The sequence below is a fragment of the Ipomoea triloba genome, chromosome 9 (assembly GCF_003576645.1).
Source record: "Ipomoea triloba cultivar NCNSP0323 chromosome 9, ASM357664v1".
In the NCBI taxonomy this organism is placed as follows: Eukaryota; Viridiplantae; Streptophyta; class Magnoliopsida; order Solanales; family Convolvulaceae; genus Ipomoea; species Ipomoea triloba.
The window spans coordinates 31388107-31402253 of NC_044924.1; the positions used below are offsets into that span (position 1 = coordinate 31388107).

At 34.9% G+C, this 14147-nt stretch overlaps 2 protein-coding genes across 3 annotated transcripts in view; one reads left to right on the forward strand and one right to left on the reverse strand.

The window, feature by feature from the left end:
- LOC116031004 (putative pre-16S rRNA nuclease) overlaps positions 1-14147 on the forward strand; it is a 518904-nt gene that overhangs the window by 120485 nt on the left and 384272 nt on the right. The window lies entirely within an intron of this gene.
- On the reverse strand, positions 1954-3992 carry LOC116030977 (probably inactive leucine-rich repeat receptor-like protein kinase At5g48380). Its single transcript, XM_031273387.1, has 2 exons — positions 3134-3992; positions 1954-3005 (listed from the first exon to the last, which is right to left on the reverse strand). The coding sequence occupies exons 1-2, from the start codon at positions 3986-3988 to the stop codon at positions 2112-2114; spliced, it is 1749 nt and encodes a 582-aa protein (XP_031129247.1). The 5' UTR covers positions 3989-3992; the 3' UTR covers positions 1954-2111.

Consider the following 14147-nt stretch of genomic DNA (forward strand, 5'->3'; position numbering starts at 1 on the left):
AAAAAAAAAAACAAAAAAAAAAAAACAAAACTCATTTGGAACTTGAGTTTCTTTAATTTCTGAATTTTATTTATTTTTTTCGCAAATACATACAAACAAACACAATTAAGTATGACCTGCGTTTGTCAAAAAATATATACTGACATGCAAGTCATAATTGCGTTTCTAGTTCGTAGAAATACGAACAAAAAATTCAAGTACGACTTACATTTTTGTTATTATACGAGAAACACATGTCATACTTGCGTGTCTCAATTCTCTGCGACAAAAGAAACTCAAGTCACACTTGAGAGTGACTTGAGTTTCTCTAATTATTTTTCCAGACAAGAGAAACTAAAGTGTACCGTGCGACATGATCATTCTGCCAATGGAACGGAATTGATGTGACAAAAGAGTTGAGAAACTCAAGTATACTGGTTGGGCATTCCTAGATTGAGATATGATCAAAATACAGAGGTATCACCTAGCATAGCAAAGAATGTCACGTTGATGGTCATGGGCATTACCATTAACTTGACTCTTGGTCGTCACTCCAAATCTCCAATAATAATATTCACTTTTCTTCATTTAGGTTGCTCTTTTTGGGTCCTTGGATCATGCTATGGTATTTCAAATTTGCTCTTTTTCCCTTCCTTAGCTTCTCGCTCTCCTCGGAACAAGATATGACTTCTAAATAATTCTATTGAACTTTAATTTATATGATTTTACGATCAATGGCCCTAATCACCTAAGTTACACAAAGGAATCAAATAAGCATATACTTAGCTTCAAATTAACATAAAATCATATGAATTCGATGTCAAATATATACGTTAAAATTGTAAAAAGAGCAAATATCATTTTTAGTCCCTCAACTATAATATATGTATCAATTTTGGTCCTTGACTATTAAAAATTTCAAATTAGGTGCATGACTATTCAATTTGTATCACATTTGGTCCTTGACTATTAAAAATTTCAAATTAGGTGCATGACTATTCAATTTGTATCACATTTGGTCCTTGACTATTAACATTTTCAAATTAGGTGTATGACTATTCATTTTGTATCACATTTGGTCCTGCCGTTAAATTTTCCAGCCAAATTTCCGGCGAAGTCACCGGTGACCGACTAATTTATTTAATTTTTATTTTAAAAATTATTCTAATACTCCGTAACTTTTAAATAAAAAAAACTTAAAAATAAAAAAAAATAATAAAAAAATAGAAAACGCCGGTCACCCCCGATGACTTCGCTGAAAATTTGGCCGAAAAATTTAATGGCAGGACCAAATGTGATACAAAATGAATAGTCATGTACTTAATTTGAAAATGTTAATAGTCAATGATCAAAAGTGATACAAATTAAATAGTCATGGACCTAATTTGAAATTTTTAATAGTCAATGACCAAAATTGATACATGTATTATAGTTGAGGGATTAAAAATGATATTTTCTCATTGTAAAAATTAATACTTATCAATGTCCATACCCTATTTTTACAAAATGATACAAGACTTAACGTTAACACTTGATTTATCAAGTCAAACACACGGTTAGAAAACGTGTGATAGAAATGAAACTTTTTATAAAAAGACACAACAAAGTGTAGCCTATCTTTTTCTTTCATTTATGTCACCATTCTTTCTTAGCAACATCCTTGGAGACTCTATTTGCAAATTGGAAGTCAAGCACAACAAAGAAACTACCACGAAAGTATGACCGTACCTTGACCAACTTACTTAATTTGGATTCTAAACACCCAAGACATTAGTTTAATAGATAAAAGGCCGTGTATAAGACGTACTTGTTTTTAACTGACTTGTTTGTAAAAGTGTATTGCAATTTGGTGTTAAGTGTCGAGCTAAATTAGCTAGATTTACTTCCGGCGAAGCCGGAAAATCAAGGTTATTAAAAAGAAAAAAACTATAGCCATTCACAACAAACAAAAAAAACTATATTTATTAGAAAATGTTTGAGCAATGACCATATTTGATTCACTATTAATAATTGAATCATCAAGTTGTTATTGAGTACAAATAATATGCCATTGAAAGCATATATACCACCTATAATATAATCTGATCTCATAAAAAAAAGAGTTATGTAACTGAATTCTAACATGATCTTAATTAAGTGCAATCCATTGAAATTTCAGAAGCATTGTCAGTCACCCATGGGTATGAAATGGATGAGAGTGATTCATAGACTTGAAACATTGTTGGCCTTTGATTAGGCAAGAATTTCACACAATTCTTGGCTATTTCAAGAAATTGTGAGATGGTATCATCAAATCCTTTGTGTGCGATCACTTCATCTATATGGAGTAGATTAGTTGTGTAGCTACCAAAAATGATATCAGTAGAGCAACTCAATTCATAGGCTTCCTTTCTGGTAATGAGCTGAAGAAGCACAATTCCAAAGCAGTACACATCTTTGGTGAAAGGGCTGAAATTGTCTCCATATTCCACAGGATTATTCCAGGTAGAAGCAGTGTCGTTGAGATTCGTGATCGTTGCTTCCCAGAATTTTGATATTCTTGGCTCAAAATTATGATCCAACAATATGCATTTTGAGGAGAGGCCATTATGCACCACATTTAAGGGACAACTATAATGAAGCCACGACAGGGCTTTGGCTACACCAATTGCTATCTTCATTCTCAGAGGCCATTCCAAGGCTTTTGCCCTGTCTTGTGTAGAGTGTAGCCAGTCATGGAGGCTGCCATTGGGTATGTACTTGTAAACCAGAAGTTTTGCTTTCCCTTGGGCGGAAAAGCCTATAAGGGGCACTAGATTTTGATGGCGTAGTCGGCCCAAAATCATGATCTCGGAGGCAAACTCGTCGTCCAAATTCTCTGTCTCGTGGAGTCTTTTGATGGCAAGAAGCCAGCCGTTTGGAGGGGTTGCCTTGTACACTTTCCCTAGAGTTCCACACCCAACAATATTGTCCTGGCTAAAACTGGATGTTGCGTTTGCCATTTCCTTAAAACTCATTCTGCTCACAAACTTCTCCAGCTTCAGAATCTGCTCAATTCATGATCTTAAATTACTGTAAAATGGGGTTTCTTAATTACACGTACAATTTTATATGCATATGCAAAAACCAATGTTATTGTTGGTACTAAGAAATATATATAATAACAAATTCTTACCATGTCTTGGTTCCCAATATCCTGTTGCTCAGGACATATACTTGCGTTGTTCACCCTCACATTCTTTCCTATAGCTGCTGCATAGGGAATTCCAAAGAGGCAAATAAATAAAGTGAGCAACACAAAGATGGCCCAACCTGTGACAAACCCAGTGAGGAAGAAATCTCGATCGCGGTGATCTTTCTTGGCATGTACTGGGCAATCTGGCAATGGAGCTCCGCAAAGTCCATCATTATTTGCTAAATTTTGTGCCGGAATGGAATAGTTTCCAAAATGTGGGACTGCTCCTATCAATCTGTTATTGGCAACACTGAAATCCTTTATGCGTGTCAATGAACCAAATTGAGGTGGAATTTGGCCAGTTAGCTCATTGTTGTCTAACTTGATCACATTTAAGTATGTGCAGTTTGCCAAATCAACAGGAATCTCACCCGTGAATCGGTTAGACGATAAATCCAGTGTTGTAATCAAGCCCACGATCTTTGCTATATTTGGAGGTATGGTTCCGTTTAGCTTGTTGCTTGATAGATCCAAACCCGTTAAGCTTGAACATCTTTGAATGCCTAGAGGGAACTGCCCTCCAAGCTCCATGTTAGAGAGTCGGATATTTAGCACTTTATTCTCATCAGGATGCCAGCAATCAACTCCGATGAACCTGCAGATAAATCCTTCACTCCTGTTGTTAAAGTTCCAGCTATCAAGGTAACCCAGAGGATCCTCCAATGACTCTCTAACCGATTTCAAGCAATCGATGTCACTCTGCAACGCATGGATTCCACCGCAACAATCAAGTGCAAGTAGCAGTACTACGTAAAGAAGAAGAAGAATAAGAAATTTGACACCACAGGGATACATTATTATTATTATTAACCAATTCGAAGCTAAGGTAGTTCATCATAAAATCTATGGAGTATTTAATGTTAGGGTGACCAAAACTGAGCTGCAAGTCAAGCACGCTGAAGAAACTCTGCTTTCTTTGTCCATTCAATTGTTCACTAATTAATTTAAGTCAAGAACGCGTTTGTGACATTGTCAATGGGCGGAGCTAGAAAAGTTACGGTCAGCTAGTCAGAATTATAGCAAAAATTTACAAGCTCAATCAACATTATTACCGATTATATATACCATTTATAAATAAATTATGTATTATCAATAATAACTTTCACGAATAAGAGTCAAATAAGCCACCGAACTAAACTAGAAAATACAATTAGGCCATTGAACTCAAAAACAATGCAATTGGGTCAATCCTGATCAATGTAAAATGATGCAATTGAGTCAAATGTGACCTGTTTACCTGTTGTGGAGGTTATCATATTAAAATAATTATTATTTTTATTTTTATTTTAATAATTTTAAATAACAAATTTATTTTTAAAAAAAAACGGACCTCAGCTTCTTCTCCAGACTGCCGTCCGCCATTTTTGAAACCAAGTTGATTGTCGCCCAAGAACACGATGGCCAAGATCAACACACGTTCCAAAACTTGGAGGAAATTATAAATGGTATGGAATCTATGGGTCTAACAAACACACGACACATTATAACGCCAGTTAAGGCTGTCTCGAACGTGATTCCATGGACCACCATTTCAGGTCTGTTCAGGACAGCCACGAAGATCGACGAGAACGATGAAAACGAGATAACAATCCCTTCAGTGGCGTTCTTATAGCGCAACGCTTGTATTAGATGCTCCCCAATTCTACAAGGAGGCATCTGCAGCATCAAATTCGACGAACACGAAGTCATCCGGGGAAACATGGAGAAGAAGCTGAGATAGTGAGATCTGTTCTTTATTTTATTTTATTTGTTATTTAAAAGTAATAAAATAAAATAAAGAATTAATTATTTTAATATGATAACCTACACATCAGCAATCTACCAGGTAAACAGGTCACATTTGGCTCAATTGCATTATTTTACATTGTTCAAGGACTCAATTGCATTATTTTTTAGTTTAATGACCTAATTGCATTTTTAGATGACTTATTTGACCTTTATTCCTAATTTTAATAATACTTACATTAATATTAATCTCGATACTTTATAATTTTTCACATAACACAAAATATATATAATAATAATAATCTTACTTGTCACTCTTTTATCAAATAAAAATTATCAATTACTTTGTTGGTAACATTTTCTCTTACATATTCATTTTACTAATTAACTTAATATTTCAAAATTTGAAGATGAGGACTATACTCAAAATCAAGAATTAAAAATTCAAAATTAAAATTAGTTTTTCTAATTCCTAAACTAATCTGTTGAATTAAAAGTAATTTCTAACCGACTATTCTTGTACGCCCATCCAATTCATACATACTCTTCTTTTTGGCATGGTTATGAGTTCAAGAAGAACAATTCCATAGCAATATACATCCTTGGTGTAAGGGCTGAAATTGTCTGCACATATATTATTCAACTTCTCCCAAGACACTTCAGTTAGAAGTGATGAATTAACTGCTCGAAAAAGTGATTAGGCCAAAGTTCTTCGTGAAATATTATGTGTCTTTAATTTATTTAAAAGTACATAATCAATTAACGACATACACATAATATGTTAAAAACAAACACATAATTTGAATGTCATTTTAGTTTAGAATTCATAGTGCAAGGTGAATTCTGATCTATGGTATAATTTGTCATTTAGTGCATATGTGCATCTAAAAGATCTTTCATACCGAGTCCAATCCTGAAATTGGTTCTATACATATGACCAGCAACGAGAAAAATAAATGTAATAGCTAAATGATGGTGTGCAATATCGGTCAGCCATAAACTTTGCGTTTGTGGATGAAATCCCCCGAGAAGCGTTAGCTGAATGGAAAAAGGGCAAAGGACAAATAGTACCAAATAGACCAAATTTCATACTTTTAACTGAATTAACATGTTATTGCTGAGAAAAACGAGATTAAAAAGAGATAAGATTAGAAAACGAAAATGAAGAAGAGTTTACATGGTTCGATCAAAAGCTTACGTACACAGGAGCCAAGGAAATGATGATAAAAATTCATAGTTATAAGTATCATATTTATAGACAATCTTAAAGGTATATTTACAAATTAAAATTACCCTATAGTATACCGCAAACTCGATTCAGGTTAAAACCACGGAAACAGTGTTGTTGCTATTTTGCTTCGCCCGGTTATACTCCACCACACTCCATCATCTGTATCTTCCAATAACATATAATAAGACATATACACAACGGTTATTGATTACAAATCTATCATTCCAATTTCACATTAATTCCAATGTTATAATCTCACAGAATGGAAGCCGCATATATGCATGTAAATCAACTGTAATCGATTGAAATCTCAGAACCATCGTTGGTCACCCATGCTTGTGCAATTGGTGTGAGCGATTCATAGACCTGAAGCATTGCTGAGCTTTGGTTAGGCATGAATTTCACACAATTTTTGGCTATTTGTAGGAATCCTGAGATGCTATCATCAAATACTGTGTGTATTATCACTTCATCTTTTTGCTCATTTGGTCCTTGGACCATGTTTTGGTACTTCAAATCCGTTTTTTTCACTTAGCTTCTCACTCTTCCCGGAACAAGATATGACTTCTAAATACATTTAATTGAACTTTAATTTATACGATTTTACAATCAATGCCCCAAATCACCTAAATTACACAAAAGAATCAAATAATTAAGCACATACTTAACTTTAAATTAACATAAAATCATATGAGTTTGATGTCAAATATGTATGTTAAAATTATAAAAATTAATACTCATCAATGTCCATACCTTATTTTTTTTCTAAAATGATACAAGACTTGATTTATCAAGTTATACACACGGTTAGAAAATGTGTGATAGAATGAAACTTTTTGTAAAAGACACAACAAAGTCTAGCCTATCTTTTTCTTTCATTTATGTCACCATTCTTTCTTAGCAACATCCTTGGAGACTCTATTTGCAAGTCAAGCACAACGTAACAAATTAAAGAAACTACCACGGAAGTATGACTTTAGCTATGTTTGGCAAACCTAGCTGAAAAGGTNTAATTGAAAATGAAGCGAATTATTGATTGTGTCATAAAGACCCTTATGCCCACGACCTAGTCGTCCTCCCGGAGGAATATGTGCATCTAAAAGATCTTTCATACTGTGCCCAATCCCGAAATTGGTTCTATACATATGACCAGCAACGAGAAAAAGAAATGTAATAGCTAAATGATGGTGTGCAATATCGGTCAGCCATAAACTTTGCGTTTGTGGATGAAATCCCCCGAGAAGCGTTAGCTGAATGGAAAAAGGGCAAAGGACAAATAGTACCAAATAGACCAAATTTCATACTTTTAACTGAATTAACATGTTATTGCTGAGAAAAACGAGATTAAAAAGAGATAAGATTAGAAAACGAAAATGAAGAAGAGTTTACATGGTTCGATCAAAAGCTTACGTACACAGGAGCCAAGGAAATGATGATAAAAATTCATAGTTATAAGTATCATATTTATAGACAATCTTAAAGGTATATTTACAAATTAAAATTACCCTATAGTATACCGCAAACTCGATTCAGGTTAAAACCACGGAAACAGTGTTGTTGCTATTTTGCTTCGCCCGGTTATACTCCACCACACTCCATCATCTGTATCTTCCAATAACATATAATAAGACATATACACAACGGTTATTGATTACAAATCTATCATTCCAATTTCACATTAATTCCAATGTTATAATCTCACAGAATGGAAGCCGCATATATGCATGTAAATCAACTGTAATCGATTGAAATCTCAGAACCATCGTTGGTCACCCATGCTTGTGCAATTGGTGTGAGCGATTCATAGACCTGAAGCATTGCTGAGCTTTGGTTAGGCATGAATTTCACACAATTTTTGGCTATTTGTAGGAATCCTGAGATGCTATCATCAAATACTGTGTGTATTATCACTTCATCTTTTTGCTCATTTGGTCCTTGGACCATGTTTTGGTACTTCAAATCCGTTTTTTTCACTTAGCTTCTCACTCTTCCCGGAACAAGATATGACTTCTAAATACATTTAATTGAACTTTAATTTATACGATTTTACAATCAATGCCCCAAATCACCTAAATTACACAAAAGAATCAAATAATTAAGCACATACTTAACTTTAAATTAACATAAAATCATATGAGTTTGATGTCAAATATGTATGTTAAAATTATAAAAATTAATACTCATCAATGTCCATACCTTATTTTTTTTCTAAAATGATACAAGACTTGATTTATCAAGTTATACACACGGTTAGAAAATGTGTGATAGAATGAAACTTTTTGTAAAAGACACAACAAAGTCTAGCCTATCTTTTTCTTTCATTTATGTCACCATTCTTTCTTAGCAACATCCTTGGAGACTCTATTTGCAAGTCAAGCACAACGTAACAAATTAAAGAAACTACCACGGAAGTATGACTTTAGCTATGTTTGGCAAACCTAGCTGAAAAGGTAGCTGAAAACTGAAAAGCTATAAGCTCGAAGCTGAAATCTGAAGAGCTGTTAAACTAGCTGTTATGCTTAAAAGTGTTTGGTAAAATTAGCTTTTACTAGCTGTTATGCTTAAAAGTGTTTGGTAAAATTAGCTTTTTCTAGCTGTTATGCTTAAAAGTGTTTGGTAAAATTAGCTTTTTGATAATGTTATGCTTAAAAGTGTTTGGTAAAATTAGCTTTTTGATAAGGTTATGCTTAAAAGTGTTTGGTAAAATTAGCTTTTTGATAAGCTGATAAATGTAAGTGTTTGGTAAAATTAGCTTTTTGATAAGCTGATAAATGTTAAAAGACTAAAAAGGGCATCTTCATACAATTTGAATAATTTTAAATTTAAATAGGTTTGTTTATATATTAAAATATAAAATAGTGAAATCAATATATTTTAATAAAATATAAAGTGAGAACATATATTTGAAAACATATAAAGTAAAATAAAATGTTTATAATTCATAAGATTAGTTCATACAAAAATTAATGTTCAACCACAAATGTCAAATTGAAATTACAACCAAACATATTGAAGAGAAAAAGTCAAAAAGGTTTAGCCAAAAATGTTTTAATTGGAAAGGGTAAAGGATGTCATTTCTTTAAAATAATAAGGTTAAAAATGGAAAAAAAAAAAAGTTAGGAAGCTACTAGCTTATTTTGAAACGCTACCTTAAGTAGTGTTCAAAAATAAGCTCTTATTTTAAGCTACTAGCTTATTTTAGGAACATCACCAAACAGAACTTATAGCTTATTAGTAGCTTAAAATAAGCTATAAGCTCCTAAATAAGCTCTGCCAAACAGAGCCTTTGACTAGCTTACTTAATTTCTACTCTAAACACCCCAGGACATTGGTCATTTAGTAGATAAAAGCCTCATATAAGACGTACTTGTTTTTAGTTGGCTTGTTTATAAAAGTGTAGTGCAATTTGGTATTGAGTCTCGAGCTAAATTAGTTAAATTTACTTCCGGCGAAGTAGAGAAACTCAGGTTATATAAAAGAAAAAAAATTATAGACAACCACAACAAACAAAAGAAACTATATTTATTATTAGAAAATATATGCTTGAGAGATGACCATAGTTGATTCACTATTAATAATTGAATCATCAAGTTGTTATTGAGTACAAACGTGCCATTGAAAGCACATATATACCACCTATAATCTCATAAAAAAAAAAAAAAAAAAAAAGAGTTATGTAACTCAATTCTAACACAATCTTAAGTGCAATAATCCATTGAAATTGCAGAAGCATTGTCAGTCACCCATGGCTGTGAAATGGATGACAGTGATTCATAGATTTGAAGCATTGTTGGCCTTTGATTAGCCATGACTTTCACACAATTCTTGGGTATTTCAAGAAATTGTGAGATGATGTCATAAAATCCTCTGTATGTTATCACTTCATCTGATCTATTTGAAGTGGACTAGTTGTGCAGCTATCAAATATGATGTCAGTAGAGCAGCTCATGAACTTATAGGCTTCCTTTCTGGTTATGAGCTGAAGAAGCACAATTCCAAAGCAGTACACATCTTTGGTGAAAGGGCTGAAATTGTGTTCATATTCAACAGGGTGATTCCAGCTGGTATAGTAGAAGCAGTGTGGTAGGGATTCGTGATCGCTGCTTTCCAGAATTTTGATATTCTTGGCTCAAAATTATGATCCAGCAATATGCATTTTGAGGAGAGGCCATTATGCACCACATTTAAGCGACAACTATAATGAAGCCACCACAGGGCTTTGGCTACACCAACTGCTATCTTCATCCTCATAGGCTTTTGCCCTGTCTTGTGTAGAGTGTAGGCTGCCATTGGGCATGTACTTTTGTTCTCCCAGAAGTTTTGCTTTCCCTTGGGGCGGTATAAGGAAATAAAGTTACGTCTTAACTACTAACTATATATAACTTTTGGTCCTAACAAATTCTTACCATGTCTTGGTTCCCAATATCTTCTTGCTCAGGACATATACTTGTGTTAACATTCTTTCCTATAGCTGCTGCATAGGGGATTCCAAAGAGAAAGAGGCAAATAAATAAAGTGAGCAACACAAAGATGGCCCAACCTGTGACAAACCCAGTGAGGAAGAAATCTCGATCGCGGTGATCTTTCTTGGCATGTACTGGGCAATCTGGCAATGGAGCTCCGCAAAGTCCATCATTATTTGCTAAATTTTGTGCCGGAATGGAATAGTTTCCAAAATGTGGGACTGCTCCTATCAATCTGTTATTGGCAACACTGAAATCCTTTATGCGTGTCAATGAACCAAATTGAGGTGGAATTTGGCCTGTTAGCTTATTGTTGTCTAACTTGACCACATTTAAGTATGTGCAGTTTGCCAAACCAACAGGAATCTCACCCCAGAATTGGTTAGACGATAAATCCAGTTTTGTAAGATAGCCCGCGATCTTTGTTATATTTGAAGGTATGGTTCCGTTTAGCCGGTTTCTTGAAAGATCTAAACCTGTTAAGCTTGAACATCTTTGAATGCCTAGAGGGAACTGCCCTCCAAGCTCCATTTTAGAGAGTCGGATATTTAGCACTTTGTTCTCATCGGGATGCCAGCAATCAACTCCGATGAAGCTGCAGATAAATCCTTCAGTCTTGTTGTTAAAGTTCCAGCTATGAAGGTAACCCAGAGGATCTTCCAACGACTCTTTAACCGATTTCAAGCATTCGATGTCACTCTGCAACGCATGGATTCCACCGCAACAGCCAAGTACAAGTAGCAGTACGTAAAGAAGAAGAACACCACAGGGATACATTATTATTATTATTATTAACTAATTTGAAGCTAAGGTAGTTCATCATAAAATATAGGGAGTATTTAATGTTAGGGTGACCCAAACTGAGCTGCGAGTAAAGCACCGTGAAGAAACTCTGCTTTCTCTATACAATTTCCACTCAATTGTTTCACTAATTAATTAACTCAAGAACGCGTTTGTAACATTATATTGTGAATCCACTAGGAGTGGAGCCAAAAAATTTATTATACATAATTATACTATGTATTATCGATCAATCATACATGATATCATTATATATTATACATAATTATACTATATATCATCGATAATAATTTTAATTTTAATAATACTTGACATCAGTGTTAATCAATACTTTATAATTTTTCACATAACACAATATATATAATAATAATAATCTTGTTTGTCACTCTTTACATAATTAACTGATATTCATTTTACTAATTAACTTAATTTCCCAAAATTTGAGGTATGAGGACAAAACCCAAAAACACGATTTAAACCCAAAATTTTATGCATCTCAAATTCCCTTTTCAAGTTCAGGATTTTTGTTTTATTTGTTGTCATGTCGTTTCCTTCGTATTCATTTTCAACAAATCCCATGCTTGTTTTGCACTTTTGTAGGTTGTGATTTTAAATTTCATTTGTTACTGCCGTGTGAATGCAGGTTTTGGCTTTATCCATCTTCTTCTTTTCCTTTTGTCTCTTATTTGGGCAATTGTTGGATCTTCAGGAACTGCTGGAACTTCAGCAATTTCCATCATTTCCTATAGGCCATGTGCTTCTAAATAAGTTTTCATTTTCACAACCCATGCATGGAAATTTTCTCGTGAAAACTAGGAGTTTAGACAAAAAACTATCTCTTGTCATTTGGGGGTAAGGTTTTCAAGTTTTATATGATAAGGGTTCCCCATTGATTCACTCACACATGTCCCTTAAAGAAAAAAAGGCTTTGATACTACTTTGTTGGCTAAAAAATGGTAAACACTTAGATTATTGTACTGAAAAAATAAGGTTATTATTCCATTTCTATCTCTGCTAATTTATACGCAACTAACAGAGAGAATAACTAGCCGTTATTTAGGCTTACCTTCGGTTCTGGGACAAAACAAAACAGCCATTGCTTTATTGAGCAACGGCTTAGGGAGCGTATAGGAGGCTGGCAGCATAAACACATTTCTAAGGCGGGTAAGGAGGTCTTACTTAAAAGTATAGCCCAAGCTCTTCCCATTTTCACCATGTCAGTTTATCTGTTGCCCATTCAAATCTGTGATAGCATTGAGAAGATGATGAACCGGTACTGGTGGGGTAGTGGAACCAATAATAGAGGCCTTCACTGGTTAAGCTAGAGTCGGTTATACATGTCTAAAAAAACATGTGGCCTTGGTTTTAAACGCATGCATGCATGAGTTCAATTTAGCCTTGTTGGCCAAACAAGGGTGGTGGATCCTCATTAAACCGGACTCACTAGTGAGCAGATTACTTAAGGCAAGATACTTTCCAAACACGGGGTTCTTAGAAGCGAAAATTGGGAGCAGTTACATTTGGAGAAGTATCCTGGCCTGTCAACCACTGTTGTGAAGGGGAGTAGTGCGCCGTATTGGAGATGGTAATGATACCCTCATTTGGGGTGTGCCTTGACTAGCAGATAGAAATGATCAGTCTCTTCAAACACCCTGCATTGAAGAGCTAAGGAATGCTAAGGTTAGTGGTTTATTGACTGGGATGTGGAGGTTGTACTCCTGTATCTCCACAGTTTAAGGACTCCTGGAGATGGAATGGCGATTTGAGGGGAGTGTACTCGGTCAAGTTAGGTTATCGTCTGCTCATGTCTACTGCAATTGGTGTGGCTATGCAACCTTCAATTTCTTCTTGGCCTAAATTATAGAAACTCCCAGTTCCTCCGAAAGTGAAAAATTTCCTCTGGCGATGTGTTCGGGGTATTGTGCCGATTAAAGAGAATTTAAAAGCTAAGCATGTCTGGATTGGGGGTGGTTGTGCTCTTTTTGATTTGTGATGCTCCCTATGAAACTGATGAACATGTTTTCTTCGCTGCCCGATTGCTTGTCACCTTTGGTCTAATAATAACATTTTGCATGGATTCCATCCTGGCGTCTTCGTCAATTGAGAGTACTGTTCATATGGAGGCTATTATGTGGTCTCTTTAGAATGCAAAGAATGACAAAATTTGGAGAAATGACACATGGTCATTGGCTGGGCTTGGACGACAGGTGGAGAGTTATTGCGCTACGTGGAAGCATGTCCTGGAGCCAAGCTTGGTGGTTTGTGATAGCAATGCCGACCGCGTTTGGAAGCCTCCGCCTGCGAATAAAATTAAATGTAATGTGGATGCATCAGTTTTTGTTGATGGCGCTGGATTTGGTGCAGTACTTCGGGATCCTAATGGGCATTTTGTTGCGGCGACTGCTGGTCGTCTGAATTGCGGGAACAATCCTTACCTTGCCGAAGCAATGTCAGTGAAGGAAGCACTTACATGGCTCAAGAACTCGGGGCATAATAATGTTGTGTTGGAGTCAGACTATTTAAATTTTTGTCTTGCCTTTAATTCTACTTTGTTAGACTTGTCGTATGTTGGTGTTATTGTTAAGCAATGTAGTAATATTGTTATGGATATTGGGAACGTTACTGTTCATCATATCCAGAGGTCAGCGAATCATGCTACTCATACTCTTGCTAGGGCAACTGATTCTTTGTCTGTCCTTGGTTCGTGGGTGTCTAACCCTCTTGCTTGTATTTC